The sequence below is a fragment of the Psittacula echo genome (genome assembly GCF_963264785.1).
Source record: "Psittacula echo genome assembly, chromosome: 7".
Classification (NCBI taxonomy): Eukaryota; Metazoa; Chordata; class Aves; order Psittaciformes; family Psittacidae; genus Psittacula; species Psittacula echo.
Genome location: NC_137740.1, coordinates 62,400,938 through 62,419,137, shown reverse-complemented (window position 1 = coordinate 62,419,137; position 18,200 = coordinate 62,400,938). Strand labels below are relative to the sequence as shown.

Here is an 18,200-nt window from a genome sequence, read left to right as displayed (position 1 = left end):
TATTCTTTAAAGCTGGATTTCACTAAGTACTGAGCTCAGTAACATGAAATCATTTCCATGTGGAATACACACCCCATATGCAGGAATAACACTGAACACTCACCCATACAGAAGCAGCAGGGCAACAAGCACAGGGAGGTTAGTTGGTGAAGTGTATGCTTTCTTGTTGAAGCCAGCGAATACAACCACAACCAGTCCAGCACTCAGTGTATAATTCACCTGCCATATCACAGGGTGAAGATCAGTGTTTAAAACCTGAGAAGGTCTGCAACCATATCCAGATCCTACACATTAATCCAAAAGGATTTTGTGCTGAGGAATAGCAGAATTTATGAGCTAGACTAGTCACACTCAAGCTTTTGGATCAATGGGTCCTTGGCAGCACTCATCATTTTTCTGAGACATCTTTTATCAGTCTGTTCATCAAAAATACAACATATATTGTTTCTTAGATTATGGTTTGGGAGCCAATTATTTCATGGTCCTGTTGGCAAGCTGCCCACAGAAAGAGGCTGTAAGTATGCAAGGGAAGTGCAGTTTCTGCTGATGCAAAGGCTGTGTAGGAGGGGAAAAGCTGGTTACTTGAGCCACATTCCCGGGAAGAGGCTCAAGTGAGTGTGCTTGGCAACTGCTCCTCTAAACTTCTCTGGGTACTACTCTACTGCAATGCACAGAGCTCCTCACGCAGAATGGCATGTTTCATGGAACTGCTAACACCAATAAATACCTTTGTGTCATGCTGCCAAGGGCCACAGCCAAGCAGAATTCCTGCCAAGCTGCTGAGAGGCTGCTGTCACCAGCAGGGGACAGGAACTCAGAGACCTGCTTCTTTTTCCTCTTTAATAACTGAATGCTTTGCTTTACCTTCTCCTGAAAGAGCACCTCCTGAAGCCCATAGAGCTAGGGCTTTTCCTTTCTTTTTCATTTTTTCAATTCCATGTTCATGCTTTTCTTATTGCATAGCCCTTGGCCACTCTCTTTGTTCAGAAGGCATGGCTAGAGAACAAGCCCCTTGCTGTATCTCATCCAGGCAAAGAATTTGCTCCTTTGTGACAAAGTGGCCTGAAGAGTAATGGGAGGGTAACTGAGCCCTGTGTAAGCAAGAGTGGGTCTGTGGTCTAAATCCTTTTGGAACAACACAGTGTTCACAACACACAAATACATCTATGTCATTTTAGACACCCTAGCATATTTTGTCTGGGCTTCAGCTACTGTTCCAGCAGTCTGTGAATCTTCCTCACCTAGATTTCTTGAACATCTTGAAACATGTTATGGTCCTTCGAGATGGCAGAAATGAGGCAACTGGGCTTTCCACTGCTCTGGTAAGTTGTACTTTATTGTACATTTAGTTTTAAAGATTGGAAACCCTAAGATTACAACAGTTGAAGCTCCATTTGTTGAATAATGAGTTGTGCACCTGACTTAATTTCTACATCTGTAGAAATAAATCCTTATCCTGCTTTGCAATGCTTGGAATCACCTTCACTCAATTCACCAGTTAGTTCCCAGTCCATGCAAACCCAGGAATAACTGTAGACTACGAAACCAGACCAGCAGTTACTCACTATATCCCACATGAAGTTGGTTAGCCAGTAGACTGCAGGGCTCACACCACTGACAAACTGTAGATGCTTGGCTTGTGTTACACGTTCTTGAATCAGATATAAAACAAAACTAGCTGGTATAAAGGACATGGCAAAAATCACACAGATGGCAACAACAGCATCCACTGAAGTGGTCAGCCTAAAACAGCACAAGAAGGGACTGTGAGCAAGGGAATAGATACAACACAACACTATATTAGCAACCGGGGAATCTGGAAGGAATGTGAAGATCTAGAAGTAGCAAGGCTATTTTGTAAGCGGATTTCTCCAATTTCAAAATGTGCTGCTGTACTTTCCCAAGTTGTGCAGGAGACTATAGCTAACGAGTAAGGACTGTAGCTAACAAATATGGATGATGGTGGCACTATTCTGTGATTTTTCACTTGCTTTCATTCTCTGGGAACAGTTCAACTCCTATACGTATCTCAGTTTGAAAGCCTTCCCTGTATGGTATGTCTCAGACTAGACATTAAGGCACAATAGTCAAAGGCCTGGGAGCTGGGAAAAGAGGGGCTCAGAGAGGCAAGTTGCAGACAGTGAGATGAAGCACAGATCTTACCTCTGTGCTAAGGCAGGAGTTTTCAGTTTCACTGAATTCTGAACTTAACAAGAAACGTGAGTAGGAAGCCATGTCTTCTTATGGGTGTCTTTTCCAAGAAATCAGTGGCTTGTAGATTCTGGACTACACCAGCCCTACTACATGCCATTGAAAATCTACCTATGTGCTGTCCTTGGCACCAAGACAGAGGTTGTTGACTATTGACTACCTGTAGCCAAGTTAAGGACAATTTCTGATTCCTTTTTTGATTATGATCTCTGTGTTATTTCACAAGTAGATCTACTGGCTTTGGTGCATGAACAAAGACTTCACAATCTGTGCTTGGGAATCAACATACATGTGTAATCATGTATAACCAATGGTCATAGCTCCTACCCAGGACGGGAATGAACTCTTATAGGACTATAACGATCCAGAAAAGAATAGGCTGTATACGTAAATCTTGATTAGAATAAAACTCCAGGGAAAGGGCTTCAGGTTCTGTCAATTAAACTATTTCCCCACAGAGTAGGAGTACATTAGAGGCAGCAAGCTGCCAGGAGAGGGAGGGGTAAGAGCCAGCACCAGAGGACAGGCAGACTTACACAGTGACTTCAGAGAGTTGCTCTTTAGTGAGGTTCAGAGGATGGTTTACAGCAGTGATCCCAAATTCTTCAGGGGCTTGGCCAGTCCGCAGGTTAGCTCTAAGGACTGCATTATTGGCTACATTAAGGAAGCTAACCATGGCATGCCAGCCTTTATTGTTAAACCACACCTAAAAGAGTCAGAAAGCAGAGATTCATTTAAGAAGCCTTCATTAATAACCCTGAGTTGCAGGAAAAAACTTGGCTGCCTTTTATCTACTTTGGTGGGCACTGTAACAGGGAGGAATCCGGGACCAGGAATGCATAGCTCCCAGGCACAATCCAGCAGGAGGAGCTCGCATACTATGCTTTTAAGAGTTGGACAACCACTGTCAAGGGATTTTAGAGAACTACATTTTAAAATTTAGCAGAATGTGTCCTATTCAGCAGGATTTGGGAAAGGCAGAAGTACTAAAAACATGGTTAAACTATCTCAGATTACAAATAACTGCATTAACAATGTATCCCATCTTCATAATAATATTTCATCTGTGGTTGCATCTGAGAAAGTGACTAGCGATATTCTCACTATTTGAAGTCTCTGTCAGGAAAGAACGGGAGCTAGCAGACTACTTGCAGTAAAATACCTTAATATTATCTTCAGTTTCCATGTATTTAAGGAAATTCGTCATTTCTTTAGCAGCAGCCAGTGAAGTTTGTCCCTAAAATGAAAAAGAAACGGTTCAAGCTCAGCTGTCTGGGTGAAACCTCGTGCTGCAGATCTTCAGCTTCATAACAATTCTTTAGTAAGGGGACAATAAAACCAAAGGAAATCTTGCTTACTCCTGTGATATTCATCATTCGGCCGAGATCACTTAAAAAACTGACTACTTGATCTCCAGAAACATGAAGGACTGGGAGCTTTCCTCCTACAGAAATTCCTCCATATCTAACAAAGAGAACAGTATCATCAGTCACTTGTATCACATATCCAAAACTCTCTACTTTGATGGAAATACTAAAAACTCACTTAATATAAGTTTGTTTTCTATACATCCTATAATTCATGTATAGCAACCTTCACTCTTTTCCTAACAACTTGTATTAGGTCTTTTTAGGGCTTACAAATAATAGACATTCTATCAGTTGCTGAGGGGTTCATGCCAACATCCTGATTTAGATAGAAGATTTGGAGCAAGCAGTTATTTATACAGTGCAAAGTCTTTAAATCAAGATAATTGACATGTAAGTGTTCACCCAGCAAAGGAGGACTAAGGACAGCATGGACCTCACTTAAAATTGCAGTTGCCCTGAGAGGAGCAGGTAATCACCTACGTTGGTGCCAGCCAACACTCCATAATAATAAATACTACTGCATGAGATGAACCATAATCTAATCCCATATAAAGTAATGTTTGCACATGAACAAGCAGATATTCTCTGCTGGAAGCCAGTCACCCAGCTGCTACCTTTGAAGTGAACTCCTGCTGCTGAAAAACTAAGTATGTTCTTCAGGCTAATCAGTCATCTTTCTAAGCTTTTAGATACTACTACAGTGTAGACATCACACTGGGGTTGGCTGATGTCTCTACGTAAGTGTGGATCACTAGTGTAATCTGTTTTCTAACTACTGCATGTGTTCAGAGCAGGGATGAGAAATTGCAGTTGTTACTTCTGCATCTGATAGTCTGGTGCCCAGGTTTCGTCTTACCCTGGTCTTTTTCTTTCTTTTAAGGGTTCACATTTTCCTGCTGCTCTGTCACAGTGTATGCAGTATTGTATTCTAACTTTCCATCACTCAGATCCCACTAATCTGACTGCTGAGGTAATAAAAATTGTGATTGTTCCATTGTGTACTTCTGGTCTTCATCCTTGCGGGTGTAGTCCAGACAAATATAACCTAAATGTAAAGGGTCTTTATAAAACCCTTGCACACCCCCAACCTATTTCTCACTGAAGTCACGTTTGTTCTATACTATCTGCCACAATTCCCCTTGCCCATTCAGAGAAACATTGTGAGGCTCCAGCTTAAACAGAAATTCATTGTTCCTTTATTTACCCCCATAATCTGTGAATTGGTTTCTTACCTTTGCTCATTGACCCAGTATTTGCTCTTCAAGCTGAAAGAAACAAACAGAATCCCATCTCTTAATGCACAGAACCAGTCAATGGTATTGTCAGGCTTAAATGGAAATGGTTTCCCCTAGACAGCCTTTCTTCCCCCCCCCCCCCCCCCGCCCTTTTTCATTTCTTTTATTTGCTTTCTTTTTAAGCGATTGCTGATAACTTTGAGTTGTGGGGTTGTTAGGACTTTTGGTATTCCTTCCAGTGGTTTGGTTTTGTTTTCTGGCATGATTCATCTCCAGCTTATACAGAGATAAGAAAGATTTTGGAAGTGACAGATACTGGTTCTATCCTAAATCCATAATGAATTGATTTAAAAAGACATATCTAAGGCAGTTATGACATATGCTAAGAGGAATCAGACAAAGGCAGCCAGAACATAGCTAGTATAATGCGAAATTCAAGAACTTTGCTGGGAATTGAAAAGGTAGCAAGGCCTGAATCAGAAATAATAGGCCATGGACACTGCACAACCAATTACCATGCATGACACTCAGGCAAGTGAGCAGCTATCAGTAGGACAGATGGATCTAACATTATCTTTTGGCTCTTAAGCACTTTTGGGAAGCGAGTGACAATTCACTCAAGCAGATGGTCATGCTGGTGTGGCTACAGGTCTTCAGGGACACAAACCAGTATCTCTGCAAGGCAACTCTCCATGCTGTGCAGAGGCACCAGTTTTCTCACCACTGACACAGTTACCAGTAACACAGCATTCCATCAACATCAGAACTTAGGTCTGCCTATAAAAGAGTACCTGATTATAAAAATAGATATAATTAAAACAATTTAACTCCCCTAAAATGAGCATCTCTATTCTTACGTTAGGAATATGGACATGACGCTGAAGTCTACACAACACCGTGGCAAATCAGGTGCCTATGTTACTATTAAGTGAAAATACCACATGTGAAAAACAAAGGAAGATTCACCCCTACCTCCCTTTTATCAAAGTGGGGTATGTTTTCACCAGAAAATCTGAAATATTTCTGTGGGTGAGATCTTGAAGAATTTCTGTGCTGTGCTGCACTCTCTGAAAAGAAAAGAAAACCTCATCAACCACAGGAAACTTCACCATCTCTAAAGCTATTAAGCGTCTGTCAGGAAATGAGCAAAAGTAGCTTTGGTTCAGAGGAATTGCTCAGGTTCATAGTATCAGTGGAATGGAGTGGGTCCTTCACTTTCTAGCCCAAACATCTTTATTTTCCTAAGATTACGGAAGAAATCATGAAATCACAGAAGTTTGTGAGGGCTGACACAAATCAGTTGCACTTTACTCTGAAACTTGGCCTAAGTTATTTGCAACAAAGGCCAAGGTTGCTCAAGGCTTTTTCTTCACTGTGAAAGAAGGAAGCTTTTCAAACAAACTGAGGTCCCAGTGAAGATAAGGTGGTTTTCTATGATTTAACAAGTTGAAGTAAAAATTAACATGAAAACTTCACCTTCATTACCATGTTAGAAACTTTGAATGAAGATCATTCTCTTTTTTTTGTATTGAAAATGATGCCTTTGTGAGGCTTTTGCAAATACAGGGTCACTGTGAAATGCAAGACCGTAAACTCAATAAGTTTATCCCACGGTGGAATATACTGTGAAAGGTTCTTGGGCAGTTTCAAAAGCCAAAGTTTGCAACCTGAAATGACCTAGTAATGACCTCGAAAGTCTAATGAACTTTCCAGAAGTTCCTCCATTTGTCCACAGAGAGGCAGTACTGGAGGATACAGAAGATACATTACAGCTCCTTAGCTTATTCTAGACAATGCACAGGAAGACTGGTAGCATCCCCCCAGTTCCTTCACTGAATGAGCCGTCTATGCTTAGACATCCTTCACAATTATTTACATACCGTTGCTTCCCTGGAGACTCAAATGTGAACTGTTTCTTCCTGACAAGTTATACAAAATTGTCAGGATAATATTATAACCAACCCATTTCCCTTAGATGAGTAGAATCCTCATAAACAAGCAAAAAATTAGTGTTGTATCCTACTTGAATTTGAAGCTTTAGATTAAATTTGCTTCCTAAATCCACTAGCATGCACTTAGCAAAATTCAACTTTGGCTGTTGATTGGACATGGATTATTGGAAATCAGAAATAACTTGGGATGCTGTGAATAAAGTCATAATAGAACCTCTTTATTAACTTATTTTTTTGCTTCATAGACAGGAATTCTACAGATATTTAAACCAAGTTGCTTTGTTGTTTTGTGAATAGTGGAAGAGAAACCAAAGGAAGCCAGGTCAGTATTTCTTAAGAGATTTGGATTCAGAAACTTGTGACATCAATATTACAACTAGAATTATTTTAATCATTTGGCTAATGTGTGCAGCCTGGCAAAGAGGAGTATTAAAGCTGAGACATTAAATGAGTGAGCTATTCCTCTGGCTGTGCCTGCAGTTCTGCTTCCTTTAACTTGTTAGAAAAACACCTAGGGAATGTAAACACTAACAGGCTGTCATTTTCCTTTGCCCTTCAAAAAAAAGCAAACACATTTTATAAAGGGCACTACTGAGATTACTCATTGATCGGAGCAGGTAGGAATGTACCTCTCATCTCTTCTCCATACAGCACCAGCAGTTATTAAATCACTCCTCTTCATGCACATGCATAAAAACATTTGTTTTTCCAGCTTAGAACTAACTTTCTAGAACTAGAATGAAGGCATGCAGGAAAATTGTTACTTGGGGTCGACTCAATATTAATTTTTCCATGTTTAATGTGATGATCCTATTCCATGTTTTTCAAAACCATGACAGTTTTCTTTCCTTCCTCTCCTCTTCCTCCCTCCTTTACAGAAAGACAATCTTCTAAAAAGAATTTTCTTTGAGACAAAAAAAGGGATTTTTTTAAATTATTTGATAAATTGTTACTTTTTTGTGATTTTCTTCTAGATGAAAAGGTTGCAATTGAGATGAAAATCATGACCAATTTCATTGAAATGTGCAAGCTTTTCCGATACCTCTGAAACTGAATTCCAAATTCCAGCAATTCTTGCTCCATTAAGAAAACGTACTCCATTCCTTCCATGTCTAGTGGCATGGCAAGGTATTTCCATACTTATCCCTTTCCTAGCACTTGCCATGAAAGTTTTCTACAGAGCTTTACAGCACAAGGACCCAACCTGTGGTGGGGGGAGGCCTCCTGCTCCTGCAGGACATTCTGGCAGCATAGTGAGTTTCTTGTGAGTGCTGCACTTGCAGGAAGGCGATGGGTTCTCAGGGCTCCACTTGTGGCTCAGCAGGAGGCTGCTTAGGTTGGGATGAACAGCGGGTGTGTTCCAGGCGGTTGGCATATTGTTGCATGGGTAGTTCCTGTGTGGAGGAACATTCTTTAAGCTGTGCAGGGAAACTGCTCATGAGAGGTCACAGAATTGCTGAAGCGATTGCTTCCAAACACCCCAATGGGAACACGAGGAACCTGAGGGGACTCACGTGTGGAATGTGCCAGGGAAGCTGTAAAGATTTGGGTCTGATCTACTGACCTGAATTTTAAGGTTGCTTAATTCTCAACAGAAGGCTACATGAGCTGGTTTCCAGCTAGCCATATTGAGCACTGGTAATAATTCTTAATCCAGTGGCACTGTCATCTTGGCGTTTGTTTGTTAGTTTTGACCTGATACTAGATATTATTGCCAACAGTATATCTGAAGCATTGGCTGGAGTCCAAAGCCAAGCCAATTCATTCTTGTTTCACTACTCAAGACCCTGTAGGAACACCCTGTTAGAACCTTGCTCCAGAGAGGTTAGCCAGCAACTTACGGAAGAGGCTGATTCTTCATGCAGCGATTTCCAAATCCTGGTTTATTCAAGAAAGCATCAGTGAGGGAGACCATCTGCTCACTGCCAGGACGCTCATTGCTAAGGGAAGAACATAGGACTTTCTCTATAGAAATGTTTTGCAGACTATTGCACTGGAATACACATAGCAACTGGTGAAAGACACCCATATGGCAGAACCAACTGCCCCCCTTCCAAATGCTGCTGATTCAGTTGTCTTACTTATTTATGCAAAAACCCCAGAGCCTTCCAAGATGATTAACAGGCTAAAGCAATGGTCCTTTGCTCCTAATTTTAAAGCATACTTCTGACATAGACTGATAGCAACAGTTTCCAAAAAGGCTTGAATTTCTACCCTCTCAGCCCTGTCATAGTCAGTAATCAGAAGATGAGAAACATTCTGTATTTTCATTTGCTAAGGCCAAAGAGACAATGCTGCTAATAGTAAAGCGTCTGCAAGCAACAAAATAACACCAGGCTACAGAATATCGCTAGTACCAAGTGTTACAGAAGTATGAATATCAAATGCTGTTCCACACACTACAATGTATAACTTTAATTAAAGTTTCATGCAAATTTTCAGAAGGAAACTCAAGCAAAATGCTTCAGAATTACTGCCTTCAGTTTTGCTGCTTTCTACTAGTTGGGATCTAGTCTAGGACTATCCAGCCAAAGAATACTGTGTGGGGAGAAACTGCTAAGCAGCAGCACTAATAAAACCCAAGAGTCTCTGCTTTCATCTTGTTTTCATAACTTTGCCCAAATACTGTCCTGACTATAAATATATCTACCACAGGTCAGCAGATAGGCTTGAATCTCATTGTTCCCTAAGATTATGAACACAGGAGTAGTTCACTGGCATATCAGAAAGTTAGATTTCTTACTGTCCTGGATCTACTGTTAGGCAGGATATGTAACTTTGTAAGCACTGAGGTAATGAATTCAGGTAGGAAGAGGAGAGTACCAAAGATAGCAAGATATTTGAAGCACTCTTCATTTGACAAACTCACAGCTGCTTTCTCCACTTGCACCAATTTTATGCTATTTTGAATCCTTTTTTATACCATGTAGAGTGAGAAAAGCCCACTAAGACAGGGCCCCATAATCCTAAAAGCTAGGGAGAAAAGGGTGTATACATAGCAGTACTTTTACTCTATGATTCCTCTTACCTGAAGAAAGTAAACTGCTGTCCATACATCCAAGGGTGTAAGGTTAAGGCAGGATATTCTCCAAATGGAGGAATAATGACTGTAAGCATTAAAGACAGCAACACAAAACTAGCAGGGAGAACAATCTGCAGGGAACATGAAAACATCACACTAGGTTATTAGATGAATGTTGTACAGCAACACTATACAGACCTCATAAAATATGTAAACAAAGGAGGGACAGAGTGAGCACACAGATCAGATCTGGTTTATCTCCTGAACACCAAAAATTTAATCTCCAATGCTTTCAGTTCAGATTGTGTTTGTCACAGAACTGTATTATGTTACAAATAAAATGCCAGGCTAGTAGTGATTGAATCATGAACTTGGTGTGAGTGATAGACTCTAGGCAGGAAGAAATAGAGTAAGAGGCAGAACAGTTGGAATCATAATCAGAACAGTTAGGGACATTGTTACCCATTTGCAATAAATACCTGTGTTGCTTTGCAGAGAGACAATGCAGAGAAAGACACCATTTAGAACGTTGTGAGAGAGTCAAGAACAGCAAAGTCAGCCAGTACCTGGGCTAGGAAGTCCTTATGGCTGCGGGATGTGTGGTGGAACCGTTTGATGAGCAGTGCTTTGATCTGCTGAAGTACAAGCTGAAAACCTTTATACTGTCGGGATCCTTTGCCTTCATTTTGATCTCCTGCTGTGCCTACTGACATTCGAGAAGTGGCATTAGTTTTCAGTGTGGTTTGTTTAGCTGGTTTGTTCTCAGTAGAAGTTTTGCCGAGAGTAGAACCATTTTCTTGAGTGTCTCCTAGGTTAAGATGAAAAGGGGCAGAGAACACACTTTATCTTTCATATATGAAGGTAGCACAGACATTTTAGTGAGCTCCAGATTTTACCAACTGTATATATCACATCACCAGATTGCTTTAATTACAACTGTTGCACTGTGGCTGTATCTAGTGGCATCACACAGGTTAACATTCTTCTTACTCAGCAGGATGAACAAGTTAATCATGGATGTAGTTTCTGGACTAATGGTCAGCTTATGGACTAATGGTCAAGTACATTTTATAAAACTACTAAAACCACTGACATCTGGGGCCTTGACACTCCATTTACTTACACAGTTCAGAATCTCATCCAATCTAAATAGAAGTCTTTCTGCTGACTTCATCTTGTTTCTCAGGTATCATGTCAGGCCCTAAAAAAGGATATTTGCTGACCAAATTTGTTTTGGCAAGAACACCATACAAAGACTGAAGGTTCTGAGGTTCCTCTTTACTTGCAGTCCCAGGAAAAGTTTATCAAGTACTAATTCATGGATCTTTACCTGCTTTCTGCATTGCAGGGTCAGCTTCTGCTGTGACCTTTAGGAAAACCTGTCATAGACAAATACATCTCCTGGTTAGGAACGGAACAGGTACAATAACCTGACTTCTGGAGTGTATGCATCATCATTAGTGTAAAAGAAACCAGTGTAAAAGAAAATTAGTTTAAAAGAAATCAGATGGCTTTTCAGGACTGCTGCTTATTACACAACCAGAGGCTCTCTTATGAGATATCTCAGAAAATAAAAGACAGGAACAAGCTAAGATACAAAGACAGATTTCAGGCTAATGAGTCATGCTCCATGAGGCTAGCATGAAGTGATGCTTGGATCCTTTCTCTACGCCTATTCCAAAGACTTCCTGAGTGTGCCACAGCATATGTGAGTAGGTTTTGAAGGGGATATTATACATGCTTAAGAACAGGAACTGTCTCAGAAAACATTTTGAGGACTGCTGGTAAGATCAGCAGGTATCAGAGGTCTGTTACCTCTTCAAGTGGTGTGTCTGAAACTCCAAAACTGCTGAGTCCCAGGTCATCCAATGTTTCCTCCAGTTCTCTGAAGAGACTGGCATAAGATCGCTGTTTAAAGTGTTTACTGGGCAGAAGGTAAACTAGTTCTTGACCAATGCTTTCAATCAATTTTGCTTCTGGAACATGATGATGAATGACATCTGCAAGCTCATTCAGATCTCCTGTGAAAATTAAGAACAGTGTTTGAAGAATGAGTATTTAACCATGCTAAGCATGACTTCAAAAGCTGTTGTTTGCACTATATAAATGGGGACTCCTCTATTGCATAACTCAGATATCTCAGTTAATTCTGTACTAGGCTGGGCTGTGTTGGTAATTATGCTCTGGAACTACGTAGCAGAAAACTATTTCGGATCTGTTAAGAAAGCACAACAAAATCTTCAACAGTATCTACTTAAGGTCTTCTCTCATGTAGAAAAGTCGAAATCACCTTTTTCTGAGAAAGTCAGTTTCCTTTGCTCTAGATATGCTTCAGTTTTCATGAACAAATGAGACATTTTGGTGTAGAGTAGTTCAAAACTCAGCCTATACTTCTAAAGCACACCAACTTCCAACTCAGCATCTGTAGCTGAGACCATATATACATCAAAAAAGGGCAATAGTAAGCAAAGCCACAAAGAAGCCTTATCAAGTTCATGTTATAATGCAATACAGATGTTAGACACAAGCACTGAAGAAGTGGGCATCTGAAGCATTGATTGATACATAAAACGAGATCGCAGCATAACAGGAGACAGAACTGTGTTGGAATGCCAAACCATCCCACTTCTTACCATCCAGTTCCTGCTCTGGAGCTCCTTCTTTGTCCCTGTGTGCACAGCTGGAGCAGGAGCAGGAGCACTGAGATCCACAGCTGCAAAGTGACTAGCGCGGACAAGCAACAGATACAAAGACAAAAGTTCTTCAGATACATGCAAAACAGGCTGCAAGTAAAGGCTGTCAGCCTTTGAAGGCTGGAGTCAGTAAAAAATTGGACATATCTGGAGCACCTTGAATATATTATACTGAAAGTCATCTGAGGACTGGATTCAGCAATGCAGAAAACAAATCCACTTGCACAAAGCATATCTGTCAGTTCTAAATTGCATGCAAAAAACCTGGGGAAATGTGATCAGCAGCAACCATGAGCATACAAATCATGTTGTTACTAAGACCAGAAAGCACTACTAACAACAGAAACAATCCAGATCCCTATTTCAAGCTGTGCAAGGGGCTGGTTTCGCTATGGATAAATGTAGACTTTTCTGGTGTCTGAGCTAGTTATTAGACTACATCATGTTTACAACCAGTGTCCTGCAAACGCAAGCACTAGAAAGACCTGATCATAAAATCATGGAATGGTTTGGGTTGGAAGGAACCTTAAAGATCATCTAGTTCCAACCCCCCTGCCACAGGCAGGCACACCTTCCACTAGACCAGGCTGCTGAAAGGACAAAAGCAACTTGACTGGTAGAAGTTTAGACATACTTAACTGATGAGAGTGAACTACAGACCATGGAGGGCTTTCTAACCACCTATTATTTTCACCTGTCTGTCTGGCTGTATATTTATAATATATTTGTTTTTGCATTGCTTTCTTCATTTGGAGTCAGTTTTGTACACAACCTCCAGCAGCACTTAACTGCTTTCCACTCTGCTGCAGTGCACGACTACATGTGAGCATTTTTCACATTCCATGTGCAGGGGGGGAGCCACACACTTACTGAAGCCCTTCCAATTTTGGTGTTTTTCATCTTGCGAACAAGAGTGAGATAGAAGCCAGACCCAAAGCAGTTCTTTAGGAATACAGGAGAACCTGAGCAGAAGAGTTTCCCTTGGGATATGATCGCTACTCTGTCTCCAAGGATGTCTGCCTCATCCATGTGATGGGTTGAGAGGATGATGGTTCTGCCTACAAAGAACAAGTAGCAGTGTTCAAGGAATGGACTTTCTCTTGAACTCAAAACCGTGCTTAGTTTTTTGGCAATTAATGCAGGGTTTTCTCTGCACCAGAACCAAGTCCCAGGTTTGCCGCACCATAGGTATCTGTTCACAGAACCTTGGTTTGCCTGTATTCATACCCCACTACTCATGAGTTTAACCAGCAGCCACATGTTGCATCTTTGGCAGGTTTAAAAAACAAGAAACCCACACAGAAACAATTTCCACTCTCAGAGCTGTTACCTGAGCGATACTTCAGCAGGAGATCCCAAATAGATCGCCTGGAATATGGATCAACTCCAGATGTGGGCTCATCCAAGACTACCACTTTAGCTTCACCCACAAATGCAATGGCAACAGACAGTTTCCTTTGCATTCCACCTACCAGAGAACAGACACATCCAGGAGTCTTAGATGAGTTACATGAGTGGTAGGGGTGTAATAACACTGCTTTTCACTGGGGGACTGATACAAGTAAAACAAAACCCATCCTCGGGCAATTATCTGCAGCTAAGTCAATAGTCACATTTTTCCTCTGAAGTTCAGCACAGCTTGTTCAAAATTCTGTTATCTTTATTAAATGTAACTTTTTTATCTACAAATTGCATTTTCTGCTTCTTGCCAGAAGCAAAAGCATGAAGAGACAAGATTTTCATGTTTTTATGTGAATCAAGCCAACGTTTACAGTTACAATCAAGGATAAATTAGTATAAGCACAGCTGGCTGTTTATTCAAATCAGCTTTTGAATCTCAAAGTGAGATGAGTTCAAACACACTACCTGCATGTGTACATTTAGAATGAAAGTAACTACTTCTACCAAATAATACAGGAGTACAGAGTGGAGCAGCATGACAGTATACTATTTCATTTGCCCTTAAATAATAGAACATTGAATTTGGGGGTTTTTCTTACATTGGCAGATTTTCCTTTTTTATATACTTATTAAACCCCTCCCCAGCTTTAAGTATATTTTAATTTGTTACATATTTGAATTTGTGGTAGATTTAGGGACAGGTTGTGCCAGCTTTACTATTTGTATAGTCCCATTTACTCTTAAGAGAATAAAGACCTCCCCAGTGCACAGTGATGTGTCAGAATATGTCTTCAAACACGTAATTCAAACTATAGTTGCCCAAAGATAAAGAAAAGGCAGCAGAAAAAACATCTTAGAACAATCCTATGGGCACCTGACAAATTCTGAGCCTCTTCATTCCTTTTATGGGTGAGGCCCATGTCTTCTAGCATTGTTTCCAACTCTTGCTCAGCTTCATCCCTGGATCTCCCTTTCAGTTGAGAATAAAACAAGATGTGCTCTGCTACAGTAAGGCTGTGAAATCAGACAGAAAGGCACCAGGGCAATTTAAATGAATATGCAGATTTTTGTTCCCAAGCAGCAATAAATTCACTCTAGATAAACTTCTTTATCTTGCTAAAGGAAGAGAGGCTGCATTACCCTACATCTGGATCACAGATCTTACTAGGGATCAACATGCTTCCCTCAGATGTCATAGGCTCTTTCTCTGCCTTTTCAAAGCAGAACCTGCTCCCAAAGGAACAGGTATATCAGGCATAAGCCATCCATTTAAGCGTATAAAATGGGAGTTAATGTAAGAGCTGCATTAAGGAAAAGAGTCTGCTGTTGAGATGAACACAAACTAATGGCAGTGAAGCTGGAAATCACCTGAGAAGGTAGTAAATAGCTGGGTGGTAGTAGAAAATGGGCACTAAAATATCCTGCTACTGCGCTGTCGGCCTAGATTTTTATGCTTTAGCTAGCCTAAGTCGCATGAATCCCCAGAGGCTGAACTCATGCTAACTCACACTGCAACAGAAAACACCAACACCAGAAGCACTACCATTTTCCTTGGAAACTTCTCTGTTGCCAGCTAAATGATGAAGGAGATTTCTACTGGAGAAGGGCACTACCTACCCTATGTGAGTGCTAAGAGCTGGAGAAGCACCTCTGAGATATATCTACTGCCAGCACAGTAAGAGAAACAACACAGGCTTTGTGGCTTTGTCAAGCACGCAGACTGGAACCCCTACTCTGAAAAAGCTAGTATGGGATGATACTTACTGGTTGAATAAAATGTTGTACTGAGGGCACATGCCTAATCTGTGCCGAATGGAGTCCATGTGAGTCTGAATATCCAAGCCGCCGATCAGCACAGTGCCAGAAGTGGGTGGGAAGAGGCCTGTCAGTATCGACCTGAGAAAACAGAATGAGAACATTCCCACCCTCCTCTTTCCTTGCCACATTAGGAAGATGCATTGCACGATTCCACTAGATGGAGCATGATGACTTCTTACTATGGGCCTTGATGGAACAACTCCAGTAAAAAACATACATACAAATACTCTTGCCCTGCTACACTGAGAATCTTGTAAATCTGCAGATCAGAATGCTTTTGCTTTGGGTCAAACATACTTATTGTGGAACAATTACAAAAAAAAAAAAAAGGCAATTTAAAGTCCATTTGAAATAAAACTGATTTTTAACAGGAAACCCCTAAAGTGTTTCGCTGGGAAAAATCACAATGAAACATTTCAGTTCTTTCAACCTTTGTTGAAATTGTCACTGACTCATGAAATATATTGCTCACCAATTCATCCTATTTTGCTTTATTAGTAAAGCTCTGTATAAAGAGAATTAAATATTCCTAAAGTCCAGCTTTCTGAGATGTTAGGGTTCTAGGACTAGATGAACATCTTAATCTGGACATGGATCTTGCATATATATAATCTTTTTGTCTAAACAGGATCTGTATTTTATACTCCTTTGCACATAGATCAAAAAACATGACTGACAAATTCAGACAGAGAAATTAAGAACATGTGGAGTGTGGTGGCTTTCAAATCTTCAGTTCTTTCAGCCAGATCCTTCTCCCTCTCCACCTACTGGGAGTCTGGCCATGGGAAATCAATTATGAGGGAGAGAATTGCTTCCTTCTCTCCAGACTTTCACTTGTTTGTGTCATGCATTGCCTCTCTCCGTCAGCTTTAGCTAATCCAGGATATCTTCTCTTTGCCTAAGGGCAGCATTTCCCTGTTTGGAAAAAGCTTGATGCTGTGCATCAAGCTAGCTGCAGGGGTGGTAGAGAGACAACAGAAGAGTGAAAAGAGAAGGCTGCTCCTCAGGACACAGCAACAGAGCATTCCTTGAGTTTGCTTCTTCTAAAATACAGACTTACATGGTGGTTGTCTTTCCTGCTCCATTGTGACCAAGAAATGCTGTGATCTGGCCTTCATAAAAAGTAATATTCATCCCATCTACTGCTGGCTTGGGCCTGTTTGCAAAAATCTTCACTAGGTTCTGAATGCATACTCCAGGAATCAATCCTGCTGGCTCAGGTTCAAAGAAGGTATTTACTTGAAAGACAAGAAATCAAGAATGAAAAAAGAATAAAAGCACGTTTTAATCCTAGTTCTGATAATGACACATCAATAAGTGCAGAAGCAACAGCACACACCCAGCAAAATACAGCATCATGTGTCAGTGCCAGATTCTCCAGTCACACCACTACCAAACTGAGGCAAGATTTCTAACCACAGTGCAATTCAGTTACACTCACCCACAGATCAATAACAGAAGTGGAGCCCAGAACTGTAATAATCTGTGGAGAGATAACTCACTGGGTCAGGTGAAGCTGAATGTGCTTTCTGTTTTGTGTAGCAGGAAGATTATTTGGGAATGTTGTCTGAAAATACTTAGATAGGCTGAGAGATTAAACAAGCAGCAGGTTGCCTTTCTAGCCAGGCTAAAATCTGCCATACAAATCACGTGTCCAGCTGTGCATTCTTTTATCAGGCTGCTTTAAAACAAACCAACATTTGCCTTTAATCCTGGTAGGTGAAATTTACCCCCTTGCAGAGGCCAGCTCAAGATTTAGACAGTACCTAACATAAGCACTACATTGGATGGCTTTCTCTCCGGATTAAAAATGCATTATTGTAAATAGCACCATCAGGATGTTTTATTGCATCAGCTTCTCGACAAAACAAACTTCCTTTGAAGTAAATTAAGCCCTTAGGCAATGTGAATGATGGGAGTTGAGAAATTTAAAGACCCCGTCCACTTTTGTTTACACAGAATGCTTAAGGCTTGGTAGGGAGGCTTGTTTTGCAATTGGAGTTCAGTTAAATTGCTCAGTACCCAGCAGGCCTGTGTGGAGAGCAGCCAATGCCATCTGGCTGAAACCAGCCCCACCTCCAGCAGCGGCTACTATGACTGTCATTATAAACATACTCAGGAAAACGTTCCAAATATGTTGCACATGCCAGAGCTGTACAGAGCTGAAATAATTCATTTAGAACAGGTAGCTTTATTTAAAATAAAATTACATTTATGACAAACTCTTCTTTTGCTTTGTGAAGGAATTTAGGTTTCCTTTTGTCTTGCTAAACCAAATACATACATCCCTGTACTTACAGAAGTTCACATGCAGGCTGGCTAGATAGTTATGCATATATTGGCAACTGAGGTACCATCCTTTTACATGTATCATGAGCTCAATTCATATTTGCCTGCAAGACTCACTGACAAGTTCTGAGTCAAATTTCCTGATGATCTGCTTTGCATCACTTGAAGGACATTGGTGGAGGGCCGAGCTCCCTTTTTTTGTGATTCAT

At 40.8% G+C, this 18,200-nt stretch overlaps 1 protein-coding gene across 1 annotated transcript in view; it reads right to left on the bottom strand.

Moving 5' to 3' along the window:
- Positions 1 to 18,200, bottom strand: part of ABCA4 (ATP binding cassette subfamily A member 4) — a gene marked incomplete at both ends in the record, with an annotated part of 69,751 nt that overhangs the window by 10,950 nt on the left and 40,601 nt on the right. Inside the window, 19 exons of the mRNA XM_080622650.1 lie at positions 104 to 219; positions 1,566 to 1,743; positions 2,748 to 2,917; positions 3,374 to 3,448; positions 3,570 to 3,675; positions 4,814 to 4,846; positions 5,789 to 5,883; positions 7,973 to 8,162; positions 8,610 to 8,708; positions 9,797 to 9,921; positions 10,357 to 10,598; positions 11,121 to 11,169; positions 11,606 to 11,811; positions 12,424 to 12,514; positions 13,354 to 13,541; positions 13,814 to 13,951; positions 14,759 to 14,898; positions 15,649 to 15,780; positions 16,763 to 16,940. Of these exons, the coding sequence (XP_080478776.1) occupies positions 104 to 219; positions 1,566 to 1,743; positions 2,748 to 2,917; positions 3,374 to 3,448; positions 3,570 to 3,675; positions 4,814 to 4,846; positions 5,789 to 5,883; positions 7,973 to 8,162; positions 8,610 to 8,708; positions 9,797 to 9,921; positions 10,357 to 10,598; positions 11,121 to 11,169; positions 11,606 to 11,811; positions 12,424 to 12,514; positions 13,354 to 13,541; positions 13,814 to 13,951; positions 14,759 to 14,898; positions 15,649 to 15,780; positions 16,763 to 16,940 (2,551 nt within the window). The remainder of the gene's footprint in view (positions 1 to 103; positions 220 to 1,565; positions 1,744 to 2,747; positions 2,918 to 3,373; positions 3,449 to 3,569; positions 3,676 to 4,813; positions 4,847 to 5,788; positions 5,884 to 7,972; positions 8,163 to 8,609; positions 8,709 to 9,796; positions 9,922 to 10,356; positions 10,599 to 11,120; positions 11,170 to 11,605; positions 11,812 to 12,423; positions 12,515 to 13,353; positions 13,542 to 13,813; positions 13,952 to 14,758; positions 14,899 to 15,648; positions 15,781 to 16,762; positions 16,941 to 18,200) is intronic.